Source organism: Caloenas nicobarica, chromosome 3 (assembly GCF_036013445.1).
Source record: "Caloenas nicobarica isolate bCalNic1 chromosome 3, bCalNic1.hap1, whole genome shotgun sequence".
Classification (NCBI taxonomy): Eukaryota; Metazoa; Chordata; class Aves; order Columbiformes; family Columbidae; genus Caloenas; species Caloenas nicobarica.
Window position 1 is genome coordinate 43293426 of NC_088247.1, and position 17100 is coordinate 43310525.

General features: G+C 37.5%; 1 protein-coding gene across 6 annotated transcripts in view; it reads right to left on the reverse strand.

The window, feature by feature from the left end:
- FBXL4 (F-box and leucine rich repeat protein 4) overlaps positions 1-17100 on the reverse strand; it is an 82711-nt gene that overhangs the window by 32419 nt on the left and 33192 nt on the right. For all 6 annotated transcript variants that reach the window (XM_065631351.1, XM_065631350.1, XM_065631345.1 and 3 more), the window contains exons 6-7: positions 14356-14569; positions 61-132 (exon numbers count right to left, since the gene is read on the reverse strand). In XM_065631351.1, coding sequence (XP_065487423.1) covers positions 61-132; positions 14356-14569 — 286 coding nt within the window. The remainder of the gene's footprint in view (positions 1-60; positions 133-14355; positions 14570-17100) is intronic.

Genomic DNA, 17100 nt, shown 5'->3' on the forward strand with positions numbered 1-17100 from the left:
TGTGAAACAAACTCAGGTCTAGTTCCAAGCCGAGCGTCCTCGCGTGGTGTAAGTACTCACCATGACGCAGCTGCCCAGGCTGAGGTGCTGCAGCTCCGAGCAGAAGTTCAGAATACTGAGCAGGGCTGTTTGCTGCCACAGGAGAACATGGCAGAAGGAAATACGGAAAGTGAAACAAAGAGAAGAGGTCAATTAGACATTAAAGGCTGTCACTGTTTTTCCTGAAATACAGCTCAAAACTCTGCTACAGACACCACAAATGCCACTTAATGAGTCCCTGGGTACTTTACCCATCGATTAGCTTAAAGCAATGGTAATCGTTACAAACCTTTATGCAAGTCACTTTGGATATGGTTTTGCATTGCCCTGAAGATACCTACACGCCCATGACCTATCCGCTCATTTCCCACAGGAAAGCTGCTGAAGCAGTGTGGCAAGTTCAAACACCAGGCAAGGCCAGCCCGAAAACACAGAGGGCCGGCGACATACTCGGAGAACAGCGGAGGCTCTGACATTCGCTGATCGGCTGCAGCCTGATGGAACTGCCAATAGAGCTGGCAGCATCAGGATCGAGCTGGTGACTTTAATGTCAAAGGAGTCTCCGTGCTGACAAGGATGCTGACAACCATCGAGCACCTGTCACTACTTGCATGCAGACCGAAACAGATAAAATGTGTATTTTACAGTTATGTTCCTGCCATTCAACATGGCCGTTCTTTTCAGAAAGTACTGCACATTGCTCAGCCCGAAATTGGACTGGAACATCAGATGCATCTTACAAAATGTAAAGTACGCAGCTGTTCTGTTCTACAACAAGGGAAAATTCATGGGTTTTTATTTGTGTTTCCAAGATACAGAAAAGACTGTTCTGCGTTGTCTGTAGCCGTATTTTGTTCTGTAGTTGGAAATACACACAGTGCAAAAAAGAAGGTAGTCTGGGATTCACCTCACAAATAGCTGTGCGTCACACTTAGAACATTCACCACCTTGTTAGGACTTTGTAATCTCTATCAGCTTGAAAATACGAACAAGTTTCACAACATATTAACAATATAAGTCTGTGGATGTCTACAGTTTCTACAAGTTTCTAACAAAACACCCCAAGCAATACACAAGGGACAAAATAACCTACTGCTAATAAGCGGAATTCTTACAAGAATGTTAGGCAACAATATTTGTACACATGGCTCGTATAATTTATACATATTTTATATATATATTTATTAAAAATATAAACATACTTGATTTTGGAACATTTATGGTAAAATGCTTTATTTAGTTTCCTCAGTTTGTTATACTCTAATGAAACTTGGCAGGAACACGAACCTTTGTCATGCCACACTGAAGAAATATCTGATCTGTCGCACTGAAAGGCTGGCAGACACAAAACAGGGACATAGCATGGGGTATTCATGGAAACCATGTCAGACACCTCATTTAGGTGTCTCTAGGGAGTAATTAGAAACACCCAACACTTTACATGGATGGAACCTCAGCTTCCAACCTGGCCTTCTAAGATTTGATTTCCCAAAGGCAGCCTAAAAGCAGACACTATGAGCAAGACTTCCTCACATATATCTTTGCAGAGGCCCTACAGAGCCACTGTCCACTTGCTTGCTTTACTTTCATTCATGTTTTTAAAGAAAAGGGTAGCTATGGAATTAAGCACAAGCATTAAATAGATAACATTTTAAAACATTTTAAAGATAGTAAATGTGTAAATATCCAATAAGTTTTAAATAACATACTTATTAGACAAATGCCTCATTTGGATCATTAAACCTGAATAAATTAGTAACTCCAGGAGAATAAGACAATCTTTACTGTTTAACTCAGTTAAATCTATAAGGTTTAGAAACTACTCAGGTGCACAAATTAAAAGCAAAATCCCCAAACCCCTCTCCAAAAACCTTAAATATCAGAGCTAAAGAAATCAGTCTCTGACAGCACACACAGTTCTAAACAGGGTTTCTGCAGGTATTCAGGCAACTCCCCAGGAAAGCTGAATACCTTGACGCATTCCACCATGGTTTTCAGCAATGGTTTCCAGACTGGAATTTAAACACCGGATTGAAAGGATGGGAAGCAGCAATATGTTTCCTTAATGACACAAACGGTGAAAAACTGAAAAGTGATTCTGAACAGCTTGTAGGATGTGAGATCAATTCCATACTTTCTCTTCTTCAAAGAGGGTTGAAATAGGTAGGGAGACTAATATTCGTAGTTACCTTGATTAGATAACCGAGCTATAATACTTTTGTTGACTTGAACAGGAATTTGATCCAGCTCTTAGAATAACTTTTTTAGTCCCTCTCTAATTTGAGACAGTCCTTCCTGTATTGATGTGCACTGAGTCCACATTTTCAGAGGTATTATCACAACCTATAAAACCTAAAGTATTATTTTAAACAATTATTTAAAAAAAAAACAAACAAAAAACCACCACCAGCAAACTATTTTAAAAGAGCACTAGGAACATGGGTAAATAGAAGGCAGCTTGGTAGAACACCATGTCGTGCCATCACAAATCATGCCAAGTCAAGCCCAGGAGTAAACAACTATTTACTCAACATTAATTACAGAAGCTATATTAATTACTCTTCTGGGGTGCATATATGTCCATACACAAGAACCAGATTTCTTTCAGAAGCAGTGCATGTTTTTCTGTAGCTGAAGTGGGGTTTGCATATGCCAAGAAAGAAGAAAAAACCCTTTGTGCATGCCTAGTTGTGCCTCAGCCAACTGACGATCCAGGTGGCAAAGGACATGAAAATAGCAGAGGAGAATGGCAGCTCACAGAATCCATATGCACCACATACAGAAGGACTATCATTGTAATAACCTGTCTGTTTCAAGCCATCTGTCTATACAATTCATCTCTCTGACTTGCAACACAAGATAAGTGATAACACTCCTATGTAAGCAGAAGAGAGCAAGGCCATCACCCGACTGAAGCTGTAACACAGGCCAAACTTCAGATGTTGGACAGCTTTGCAAGAGGAGCTAAGAGGCTGTCTAAATGCTGGATCAGCATACTTTAATCTGGAGAGAGTGTAATTTCACTTTCTCTGAGCCTAGCAGCCAAGACATGTAGAGTTTGGAGATTTTTTTGAGTTTTTTCCTGAACCAAAGGTAAGGTTTGGCTTTGTACCTTCTCCCTTTTCACTGGTTGAGAAAAGAGTAGACGACGTAAACAAAACACCCCACTCTGGAAACAAACTTAAAGTAAGAATTACTTTTTCTTTGTGCAGTAATGTATGGCATGGCTTCAGTTGTCTACATTTCTTCCACCATCCAAGCCAAAACAGACACTACTAAAACAAGCAAATTCTATAAGATGGCATAGACAATAGGAAGAGTCCAAAGAGGCCAAATAAAATGGTCTACCCCATTTTCCATTCCCAGGAAAGGTGTTTTCAGCTCAGGAAAACATACAGCTGAGACCGTGCAGGAGTTGCTGTAAGAGACAAGACCCTGACACCAAACTGATTAGAAGGATATGATACTGCTGCTAAACGCAACCTTACAGAGCAGGTTACAGAAATATTTTGAGGCATGGCTGTTAGTCCTAAACCTCAGAAAAGCGAAGCAGACTGCCTGAAGAGTCTCTGAAGTCTTTGTGAACAGGTCAGACAAACACCTGTCAGAAAGAGCATCGACCGAGTTGATCCTGCCTTGAGCAACAGAAGAGATGAGATTACTGCTGGAAATCCTAACCTACTGCACACAAGACAGGTGGGAGGTTTGCCCAAACATGCAAGTCCTTCACTCCGCAACACAGGCCAGCCTGGAAGACATTTATGTGTATTGTATAACTTCACCTCAATAGCTGATATTGGACTAACTTGTATCCTACCTGTCTTTGTAAAGACCCCAGACATCACACTGAAGTTTTGACTCAAGAGTGTTGCTGGTTTGAACAGATAACCCATCAGTAGAGAAACCAAATACTGCTGCCCAGAGTAATAAACTTGGCAAGACTGAATCTTGCTTGACTTTTTTCAGGATTTTTTGCATTCACAATCCAGCAGGAAGTGCAAATTATTTCTGATGTTAGTATGATAAAGAGGGCGTCTAAGAGATAGCCTGAGTTCAAACAGAAAACCCGTCTGTCTGTGACAGATTTGGCTCACCTATGCAAGATGAACTTGGAATATTTGACCATTTACACATTGCAGTTTCATTGCCAAGTAGTCCAAGATTAAAAAAAAAAAAAAAAAAAAAGTTTTAAAAACCACAAATGACGCACTGTAATATGGCTAACACATAATGGTTACACTATAATAAAAGCACAAAAATAAGTGCAGCATAGTGTGCCTCTGGAAGATTAAAGAAGAGCTTAAGAGAAACAACACTGGTTTACTTTTAGGGTTGGGATACAGAAGAAACAGTCTGCACCTTTTAATAAACTTTCTTTTTACAGAGAAACCTTAACAACAACTTTTTTTAATTGTTACTTTTTATGCTGGGAACAAACAACAGGCTGTTTTTTCCCCTTCTGAGAACAACAGTGTCTGACATAAGTTTGGAATTCTCCCAGCCCCTCAGTGAAACAACTTGAGAGCCTGAATCTTTTACAAGACTTTTATTCTCTTGCATTTTTTTCTTCAAATTTTTTCAATGAAGTGAATGCTGAAAGTAATCTTGAAGTCTCATTAAAGACTGCTTCCTCCTTTCTTTAAATAATGTTTCGCTTGCTTGCTATGTTTTTAATAACAGAGTTACTAATTCTCCAGTTAACTACTTTGTCCAACAACAAAGAATTACACAAGACTTAAATTTGGGGGGTTTAAGCATTAAAATTTAAGTTACGGGTAGCAAAAAAAAAATCTTTTAGTCCCCACCTCCCCAATTACATTATATGAAAGGACAACCAAAGTTGTACTATTTTTTTCTTATCATTTCCAAATGACAACCTCATCCCTAACTCTTCCTGCCCTATCTCCCCCAAAACTCTGTTGTGTCTGCTTAGGTTCAAATACTTATATAATGTCAGCTGCAGGCAGATATCAGATAAGGTGCCTACATCTGCAAGCTCTCTACAACAAAAATATTGCATTTTTCCACCATATTGAATAATGAATGTAACAACATTCCTAAAAACCACAATTTCTTTTGCATTTTCAGTTACTTATGTATCAAAAAAGGCATCTTGAAGAGTCTTTGTGGTGAGTTGCCTTTGCATATAAATTTATGAGCTTGTTATATTTAATAACAGGTTCTCTCACAGTATTTACCCATGTTTCTAGGTTGCGTTTTCATCTTACTCTACAGACTTATGTTAAAATATCGTAAAAAATATTTGCTTTTAGGTTAGAATCGGGGTCTTTAGGATTATATTAACTAATGGTACTGAATATGTATTTAGAAAAGCTTATTCCACAAACAATCACCTTTTCATAAGAGAAAACATTTGATCAGCTGCCTAGCAAAGAATTGTGGAACCTAGAATATCCAGTGCCCAATCAAGAGCTGCCACATGCTGTTTGTGTACAAATCAAAATTACATTTCTCAACACATTTAGTTAAAAGTTGACATAGCAATTAGGCAATTACTACAGGACATCAGTCAGTATACATTTAATACTACACAGTTATATTTTGGGAGCCTATTTATCCGACAGAACACCTGGCAATATTATACCATTCAGTAACAACTAATAATCTGCATGAAAATCCAGGACAGAAGATTCAGCCTTGCCTGAAGGAGGAAGGGCAAATGTGGTAAAGAGGAAATAGTTCCGCAGGGTACTCTAAGTATTCTTTCTCATAAAAATTCTTGGAACCCAAGAAGCAGATGGAAAGGAGAACTGGAGAACTACACACTAAGGTCAGGACAATGAAGTCTTCCATGTCTCTCTTGGTCAATCACTCACATCCTTATTTTCAGAAATCAATCCTTCAGCAGAGCTGCATCTGCTTCAGCAGAGAAAAAAATCAAAGTATTCTCAGAATCGCGCAGAAAGGTTCCTCTATTCATGATTTGGGCAGGAGCTTCCCTTTTGTTCCCAAAAAGTTTAAGTTTACAGCAAAGGAGGTGGGAGCCAGCTGACTCAGCCAGACAAATGCACAACTGTGGGAACATATTAGGCCAAAATGTCTCAAACTTCAGCACACACATCATGAGAACCATTTCCACTGCTGCAGACACAAAACCCCTTCTCGCACAACTGCCAGAATCAAGGCCAAACTTTTTAGAAGGGCAGACTAGTGACTGCAAGTTTATCCCCTTTCCAATTTCACACCAACAATTCAAACCTCATTTGGTAAGAACCATCCTACTTAACAACAACAGCCATACCCTGCTTTTCACCAAGGATGTGTTTCTGAAGAGTGCAACGGTTAGTCATTCTGTGGGAAGCAAAGTAGTCTTCCCTCATAAGAATTAATGTAACAGAGGAGATGTGTGCAGGGAGCTAAGAAATACATGTTGGTTTAATACAGACAGGTCACACATGCAATGTGATCACTACCTAGAGAGACATGATGGCTTTTAAGCTGGCTTTAAAACATCATCCACGTCATACGCGGTCTCCAGATATTTCAATGGTGTGCATTAAGTCCCTGCATACACGCGCCCGCTCTGAATTCCTACAAGAAGTATTGCTTTATCATCAACCAAATTCAACTGCTTCACCTGCAAGACTGAACACCTGACAGAAACCTACCAGGAACACCCTCACTGACTCTTTTGGGGCAGTTCCATCTCCATCGCTATCACTATCCTCCTCAGATAACTCAGTCACGTTAAAGAGGTAATAATAATGGCTAGCAGAGCTCAAGCAATGGCCAGAGAAGCAAGACAGCAGAGCACTGCTGTAGCGGGGCATGGCCCCACCACCCAGAAGGGTCTCCTGAAGCCCGTTCACCTCCCTCGGGGCAGGGGCTCTCACACAAGGGCTGGCAGGAGGAGTTTAGACTTTTCAGACAGAAACAGGCTGTGGTGGGCTGGTGCTGAGGCTTTGGAGGGAGAGCCCTTCCTCAAAAGGCCAACCAAAGGTAACATCCTCACCCGTCCTCCTCCAGCTGGCAGCTTCCCCTCTATACTACAATCTGACATGTACAACTTTTGCCAAAATATTTCAGAAAATGAACCAAGTTACTTCTAATTTCAGGGAAAATAATTGAGACCCAACTAAATGTTAATTCAGCTTTGGGACTTCCAGGAATACCTTAGTTAATAGCAACTGCTATGTGTTCCTGCGTAGAGACAAGAAAACTTGATGGCAGCACATCACTGGGTTCATTTTTATTATATTATATGACTAAGGTGTATTTGGAATGGCAATTGATTTCCATATGTAAAACTGCATAAAAGGAGGTTCTAGTAAGATTCCCTGAAAAATAAAAAAAACCACAACCAATCCCCTCCCCCCAGCCCAGTAACACATTCAGCAACAGAAAGTTATTCCCTTCAATTTTGGCTTCTAGTGGCAAAAATATTGCAAAAACATTGTTACTGGTGTTTTCCATCAACTATTTGAAAATATACAATTATAATTTATCACAGTCTTTATCTTAAGCCAGTGAAGTTCTACTTTATAGGTACTGCACCGAAAAAATTTTACCATACTAGAATTACAAGCACCTCACGCAAATGTAAAAGGTAATCTTGTAAGACTGTCAAAGAGAATTCAAAATCTATATAAATCCTGAATACCCTTTTTTTTCCTTCCCTTTGGCACTATATAGCACAAGAAGAATGCCAAAAATCAATTTTTTGGATGTGGGGGTTCTTTTGGCACAATCTGTGAAAGAACTATGTCAGAAATTACTTGGCATCTGCTATTCTAATACAGTAATTAAAAACCACATCAGATGCAAAGCCAGAATTCTGTAAATTTCTATTAAAATGTTCATTTTGAAAGGTATGACAGGGTCAATCAGTACTGCCTACAAAAAGGTAAAAAAAAAAATCTACTTCACTGAATTTCAAGGTCTTGTATCTCAACATCTAAAAATCAACCTACAATAAAAGTACAATAGTCCCAAAAAGCAATCCTTCTCACAGAAAGAAAAATTTAATACAATTATAATACTGAAACGAAAGGTATAGTAATGGTGAAATACATTTCTTATTTAAAGCTGCTCCAGCAAAGAAACCGTAAAATATGCTTCCGGTTACACGATATGTGTGCCTATAAACACATAAGAATCATTGGTTTAACCAGTTAAAAAAGAACACAACATGAAGTTTAGATACTTACACAGTACTAGCTTTAGTTTCAGGAATGTGTTAGCTTCCCAGAAAGTACTCATTTTCAGATTACCCTTTATTACCATAATCACAAGTGTATTTAAGTGATACCTTCTGGATTAAGACATTAATGTAGACAATCTACATTTATAGATTCAAAATAAACATGGTGGCAAACCCATTTTCCTCTACAGTTTAAACTGGCAGGAAGTCTGCTCTCCCTCAAGCATCCATCCAGCTATCAACATACATGAGAAGAAATATGATGAAAAGGGTGAGAATTGGAACATATTTGTTAAAAATCAGCTCCCCCCTCCTTCCCCTTCTAACGTACTTGGATTATTGGACCATTTTTGAGATGAAGAACCGGACAGTGATAAAACTTTTGCCTCCAAAACTTTATGGCACAGATTTAAAAACAGATGCAATATGGACATTGTATGAGCATCAGGTAAGAGAAGAACAAGAGTACATGGAACAGAAGGTGGAATGAACCTTATTATTGAGTGCAGATGTAACCTTTCAAAAGTCAAAACCCTTGCCTCCTCACAGACAGGCACAGTGTCATCTGCAAGCTGGGATTCAGGATGTACAGGGGGACATTTTTGTTCTCCACAGCTTCTTGGTAGTGCCAGGGACCAGGACACAGCAACATGGCAATTACTGAATTAATTCAATGAAAGCAATCATCTCTGTAGTTAATTCAATCACTGCATTTTGGTTTTGCTTCATTTGGCCAAATTATGCCCTCCCTTGTGTCTGCAAATGTGCTTTACACCTTCATTCTTCCCCTTGCTCTTCACTTATGGACTCAAACGACCAAATGCAGCCCTGTGAGCTTGACACGAGCCCAGAAGGCCCTGTATTGGACGATTATGCTCAACCTCCTTCCAAGAATCTACTTTCTAGCTAAAGGCTTTCACTTTCCTCCACCCCCGCTATTTTTTTGCAACTCTTAATCCTACAGATTTGTACCCAAGCCAGTGAAGTTTCATCCAAGCTGAAAAACCTCAGACAATAGCTCTCAGAAGTATAACATAACTCCTAAGAGGTTATTTCTGAAAACTCTGTAGAATGATTTTATGGCAGCGTTAACTTTTTCATTACTCATGGCATAAGAAAGTAAGAGCTGTTACATTTACTGATAAGGTTCTTACACTTCTTCTGGTATCTAAAATTTCCAATGCCCTCTCTTACAGTTGCGCAAGTTCCAAGTTTGCTCTTGTTCAAATATATCAGAGATATAATTTATGAATAAAACACTTGCTTTGCAAAAAGTCCTTTGCCCATCGTAATTTGATTTAAATTTGGTTCATTTTGTATTTCAATTATAATTGTAATACAAACTTAACTTTTTATTCACACATTATGAAGAATTGAGAACATCACACAACATCAAATATATAATCTTACATTAAAATTTACACCCAGCAATAAGGAGATGGTCAAGTTCTCCTACTGTAATTGTGGCTTTGCTTTCTTTAAAATACAGTTTTGGCTGCATTATTTATATGGATGGAATACTTCATAATAATCATTAAATCAAGATAATATTCATACTCAAACCATGAAGATGTGCATTGCCAATTACTGTGTACAATAATACCTTCATTGTTCATTGTATTCTTTACATGTATCAATGCCAAGAAGTGCTTAATTTATGCTGTGAATACACTCCAAATGAATAAACATTAAGGAGTCATGTATCAGCAAATACCAAAACCACCACAAAAATCCCACAAGTATAATTAGTGGTCTTGAGCTAGCAGAAATTAGATTTATAAAATGTTGGGATTACTTTCTCAAAGCAAGTTACAGATTATTTCAAGCATATACAGAATCAAACAAGCTTTAAGTACAAACTTAAAGCACTGAAAAAATGAGCTGCATTTAGTAGAGGGGAGTATAGTGATGCACGACAATTTTTTTTCCTCTTTTCTTTCTTGTTTGTCCTGGAACAAATTACTGAAAGCCACTGTACTTTCCTCCTTGTAACAGAGAGGCTGGAATTATTCAAGGGTGTTGGAAGCTTCTCTTCAGAGGTCTGAAACTGATTTTGTACGCAGAAACGTGCATTCAGTAAGTCAAGGAAATATAATTATATATGGCCTTAAGAATCAGCAAGGTTAGGACCAAAGGCCACAAGCTCCTCCAGATGGTACAGCTGTCTTCCAAAATAGCAATGCAGTGCTTTTGGTGCCAGATATAGTAAGTAGCAGAACACCAGAATTGCCTCTTACATTAAAAACGTACACTTTGCAGCTTTGATTACAGAGACAATGGGAATACTTTGCAGTACAAAGAAAACAGCTAAAATAACAAGAAACTGTCGTTAACAATTGCCCGGATGTTACATAAGATGTTGCCAATTTTATTAAGTTTCCATTTGCTTCAAAATCTGTTTTTCCTATACCTACCAGGTAAAAATCATTAACAATAGTCAATTTTCTGCAGAGCATATCCTCAGAATTCATCCATTGGTGTCATAATAATCATACACAAATACAACAAATACTTTAAATCTTAAAAGCAATTTTCCTCTCTTTAATTTTTTTATTTAGCATTAAAAAAAGGAAAGAGTACTGCTAGATGTAGTCTGAGTAGGGATATCCTACAGATTGGGCAGGTACATAAGTTTGGGTTTGTTTAATCAAAATATCATTTTTTTTATTTACATGTTCATGCTGTACTTCGTAAAGCATCATGCAAAACCACAAACAGCTTTATCAACATACTGACAAGAAGGATGGAGAATCCTCATACCATATCCTACGTTATTTAATCACATGCCCAAATTCACAACCAAAAGAACATGTTGTACTATTTACCCAGATGTGCCCTAACAACACTGTATTTGCAACCGAGACTGACAACTGTAGCGTAGGAAAATGACCCCTTTTTCACTGCCATCACAAATAACATGCAGAGAGGGGCCCTCTTAAAAGTCCTATTTTGCTTTTCTTGTTCTTTTCAGCATTCCCCTTTTTAAAAAACATGATCACTTCCCTTAAATCATTCAACTTAAGTGTTTACCTTGATCAGCCATAACGATAAATTCATCAGTGTTTACAAGCATAAGAGGTAGTCCCACTGCTCATTAGATCTAGTTTTACTATGCTTCAACTCCAGTGACTGCCTCTAATTGTGCAGTAAGATACAAAGAAAATTACCATACCCCATTAGAGAACTCATTTTGGGCCAACCTTTTACCTACTTGTTCTCTGCATGTTCATTCCCTCTTCGTATTTTGGTAATTATCTCAAAATCCCCACTAATATCAAAAGCATATCACCTGATTTTTTGAATCAAGTTGGTTAACACAGGCTGAAGAAGAATGCCATCTTTCTGTCCAAAAAAATGACAACACATTGATAATTATGGTAGGACTTGGACTTTTCCCATTCTATTATAGAATACGATGCAAGAAGAAAATTTAGATCAAGAGACTCGGTACTTTACTTTGTTCACTCTTTGGTGTATTTTTAAGGAGAAAAAAAAAGAAAACCACTGATTCATTTAGGAAAACAGTGGTCTAAATGGAAAAAAAAAAGGTTTCCTTTGATTTCTTTTTTTTTGATTTTGAGACAGAACTTTTACAGAGGACCATAACACACATTAGCTCTGTTCTTCTCACCTTCTTACTAACTTTCTCTCAATAATCACATATTTGTTATCAGTTAGCAGTTTTCCTTAGTGGATTCACAGCCTCAGATTCTTTTCTCCAAGCAGGTCCAGTGGCAACAATACACCACCAAGCTCTTGATTAAACATTAGCTTTGTTCCCTTGTTTGTTTCTTAAAAGCTCCAACAATGAAGAATCAGTAGTAGGAAAAATTTCACCCAAAAAAAAAAAAAAAAAAAAAAAAAATCAAGAACACTACTATATTACAGTTCTTTGGTAAGTTTTAGAGAAGTCTAAATCACTCCAGAGCATGCTTGATTAATTTATCTATCCCACCTTTTTTGCATCTAGACATCAGTTACTACTTAACATCTCTGTACCGGCTGAAGAGTACAGAAGGAACAGCAGCCTCTTTTGTACAGAAAAACAAAGATTTGCATTAAGGGAAGCTAATGGAGAGAGAGGTAATGTTATTTCTGTAAATCTGTGATCTTTGTAACTCTAATCCTCTAATTTAAATCCTATGCTACATCTTCATCCTGTCTCTCTTACTTTTCCACCTGTGACACACAATGTATATTGTTAAGTGCCTTCATATTAACAAGTAACACAAAAGCATCCTCTCTCATTTACCTGTTTAGATTTCTGGAAATTTTTCTTCCATGGTTTGTTAGGAACAGTGCCTTTTATTTATACTGATGTATAAAATGGAAGCATAGCCTTAAGTAAGCTTGATTATGAATGAATGTTCTTGTCAGCTACAAGCAGATGCATGTCCACACACACGAAAGGCAGATATGAATTTTCACAATTTAAGGGTTTCAAAGTCAGGAAAACTTCACCACCTACGTTCAGTCTAATCTCAAGTTCTGTTCAGCAAAGTGATAGCTGAGCACTGAGAGTTACCTATCATTTTCAGCGTATACCTCAGCTGCTGCACTATTACAGACATGAAGTCTCAAACTTTAGAAGTTACCTGAGTAGAATCAGACAGATTATGATCAGTCAACAGTAGAAAAAAATAAAGTTATACAATCTTTACCTCTGATACAATGATCTTTTTTTCAGATCTTAAAAAGCCTTGTGAAGTACAGAGCACACACTTAAAGTGAGGTAAGGAGATTTATCAAGATTTACAGAAGGTCTAGCGAGAGACAAACAGAACAGATGTGCCCAAGGTACTGACTCAGAGCTCTCTATAAAAGGCACTTGAAAGCAGGGCTCAACAAATTATTTTTTAGTTTGAAGAAAACAATAATTGCTTCAATACACAGAATAACAAGTTACTGAGGAGCACTGGCTTCATAGTGACTGCTTGCTTACCCCACAGCAAATGCCAATCATTCCAGGTAGCCTACCCTTTGATTTAATTACCATTCGTTACCAAATCGCCCTTACAGACAGCTAGCTAGACCCTGGACACAAACATACATATGATTTACCAAAAAAAGGGACAACAAGATGCAACAAACTTTGTAGCATGTGTGTTCAGTGTGAACTGCTTATAAACAAAATAAGGTGCTACAACTTCGGATGCCCCTTAGACACCTCGTGAACAGAACCTACTGTTCGAGCTTCAGTTCTTCTGTTAACTTACAGCTTAAAACCCCACACAATCCAGTGTTATAACCTCACTTCCATGTACCAAAAGCATAAGTAGAAGTAACACACACAATCAAACTTTTCTGAAAATGTTTAACTTAGAACTAAAAGCTAGAAAAAAAACCTGCAGAGACACAGTTTTCTCCTCATTTTGGAGCTCTACTAAGGAGTACCTTTTGCAACAAGAGAAGCACAAGTGTGAGAACATCCATGTAAAACAGAGTAGCAAGGTTGTGATACGTGAGTAATGTAGCTAGTAAGAAGTAGTGGAATTGCTTCCGATTCGAATTGCTAAATTTACCAGGATATGACATCTGTAAAATGTAGTAAACTACGATGATGTCCTCAACTGTAGGATGTAAAACCATTCCATCTTGAATAGGAAATATGCTGCAGCAAACAATAATAACCCTGATTTGTTTAGTTGAGTAATTGTATAAAGAAGTAATTTTTACACTGTATTTTTTTTTAAATGTGTTCCATGTCTCAAATACTGCTAATATACAAAGACAGTAGGGATATAGCAATTAGTAAGTCATTCTAAAGGAGAAAATGTTGACAATTACAGTAGGTTACTAAATAGGCTAATTTCCCAATTACATTGCCAAATACAGTCTGTCTAGAATATACTTCAAAACAAGAGAAAAGCTTCCACATTCATGATTTCACTATATTCCTTAAGACAGCCAGTGAAAAATCACCAATCTTCCACACAAGTTAAAACATGCAGGCTTTTAATTTATTTTCGTTAAATCCAGAAGCTATTTTGAAAATTTAAAAAAAAATACTATGTTTCTTGAAACTACATTTGAATTGTCTTAATTTACTGTTGAATTTACATGCAAAATTCTTCTTCATTAATGAAAAACAAACAAACAACTTTACCAAGATTGAAAGTCTTTATTGCAAAGGTTAAAAAAATACTTGTTCCTACCTCCACTTTTGTTCGGTAGAGAATGAGACGCTTTAGGTTGCCCACTTTCGCTATGTGGTTGAAAGCCTGAGGTGGTATTTTATCACATGATGAGAGATTTAACTCCTGAAGATTTGGACACGTTTCAGTGATGACCTCCAAACAAGTTTCATTGAGGAAATGGCCACAAGACAACTCAAGACGTACTAGTTCAGAGCCACAAACTTTCAAGAACCTGTAAAAAACATATTTTAAGTGAAAAACAAACGTACTTTCAGGTGAGAGTCTGAATACCGTCAAAACCTTAAGCACGCAAACCAGAAAACAGTTCCTTTAAACGAAAAGTCTACAGACCACAGCTCTTATGTGACCTCAGTTAATTAACAGAAAACATGATTAGGTAAAAGTAAATTAATCATCACCACTCTGAAGAAGTTATTTCTGAATCAAATCTGTACAATTCCAGAAGAGACCAAACTAATTAGGTTTTGAGTCAGAGAGCAATATTCAAAAACCAAAGGCAGCCTGAGAGTCAAGTCTGTTTCATCAACGTTAATGTGATACTGTACATAACACAGTTATTCTACAGTTTGTACAAAGGAATATTTGACTACATACCTTATAAGAAACACAGAAGGCTATATAATGTTATACATGGCGTAAGGAGACTAAGGTCACTAAACAGCCTTAAAAAGCCATTCTGTCTTGAAAACAAATTGCAGAAGAATCACTGGAAGTGAGAACAGTAGAGTGTGGGCTGCTTATTAAATTAACAAGTCTTGAAAACTGTTTTGGTTCAGAAAGTTGGAACATGCTTTCTTCTTGCCATTTACTCTGAGACAATGGAGCAAAGTACCACATAGATAATGCTTGAAATGCTTTTAAACAGTCCCAAAGCAAATTTTGACAATGGTCTGCAAGTTTCCACCAATAATTTCATATTTATCTAAGAAAAATCTGCAAATGCAAAAATGAGGTTAAACAAATACTTTTAAATGGATTAAATATCCAGGATAAATATTTTAAGACTTTCAGAGAAACTTCTCATTCCTTTCATTACCAAGTAAGTCAAAATCAACACTTTGTAGTTGTTCTAGTACATGAGATTCCTGAGGACTATTTCCCATTACTTTCATTTGAATTATAAAAATTTAAGATATTAGAAGACAAAATATCCAAAATTTAGAAACTTTGATGGTCTCTGCATGAATTACACCTTCTGTCAGAGATCTTGTGTCAGAAATTCAAGCTCTATTATATCTAATCCAAGCTTTAATTAAAAACACAAAAGCTTATGTCCCTTTTTAATGCAAAGATAACCTTCAAACTGTGAATCAATCCCTAGGCTTGTAAGTTCGGTATTTAATAGGAAAAAAATCCCACACGTTTGCAGTGATTTTGTTATACTTTAAGTTTCTCCAGTAGAAAAAATCTAAGTTTCTAACCAATGGATTGCAAAGAGTCCCCTTTTTTACTTGCAAGAATTACAGAGCTACTTGGGATAGAGCATGAATTAGTTTCTCGTAACAAATATTCTGATCTGCTCTATTACCAGCTCTGTTCTACAAAAAAGCTTCATGCAAACAAAGCAGCTTTATGTTCTGACATTTTCACTGCAAATGTAGTATTACTTTGGGGGTTTAACTGAGAGACATGATGCTTCTGCTGGCACAAAAACTCCTACTGCTACAACTGAACAGGTACCAGCCTTCCCAAGCCTTTGCTCCTGCTGAAACTTAGGATGAAAGAGCTGCTGGTCTAAAAAGCAGGCACATTCAGGTAGGCATTCCTCAATGACACTAACAGTAGTGCAGGAGTTAAAGCCCATCTTTCAAGATCCAAGCTTTCAAACCTTTTCCTTTCCTTCTTTTTTTCATTACTCACTCAAGTCATACTTGCCATTCATCATCACCTTTTTTTACTCCTTTCATCTTGCACGTTACACAGCTTTAGTTTGATTACGCAGATCCTATGCAATACGGAGGGAAAAGGAGATGCCAGGGTGGCATCTCCATCTCTGGAGGTTTCCAAGAGTCACCTGGAACCTTGACTGACCTGATCTAGTGCTGGGGACACTGGCACTTCAAGTGGGAGCTTGGAGCAGACGACCTTCAGAGATCCCTAACATCCACCATTTCTATGAGCCTATGCAAACAGAAACAAAGAGAGGGTCTGAGACATGAAAGGGGGGGGCATAAGCCCCAGAGCCACAGGGGTTTTGCTAAGTATGGCATTAAAATCTGCTCTTCCACTACTTGTGTCTAACTCTGCAGTCTCTCCTTAGAATCTATTTTAGCTTGTAAAATCAGAGTTTATCAAGTATCAAGCACTTATTTGCTGTTTTCATACTGGATACAGTGAATTCACCTAGTCCAGTAAGCCACCTTCTGGGAGTGTCAGAGCTGAAATGACACAACAATTCACAACAACTAACATCAGGTATTTAAACATCAGACTGCTATGTTAGGCTAGCAATAGAGTTCAACGCTGCCACAGAGAAATACAGGATGGAAATCCCCTGGAAATCAGAGTAGAGACATATGGATTCATTGCTGATTACCAATTAGCCAATTCCTCTATTTAATGAGTGCTTTAACAATATTCAGACAGCCTCTTTCATCAACAAATTATCAGGTTTGTTTGAATGGTGATATTTTCCACAAAACCTTGTCAATCGCCACTTATAATACCTCTAGCTTTTAATTTGCTAACAGATAAATATTTTATGAATTACTCCATTACAATAATGGATGTTATGTTAACTGC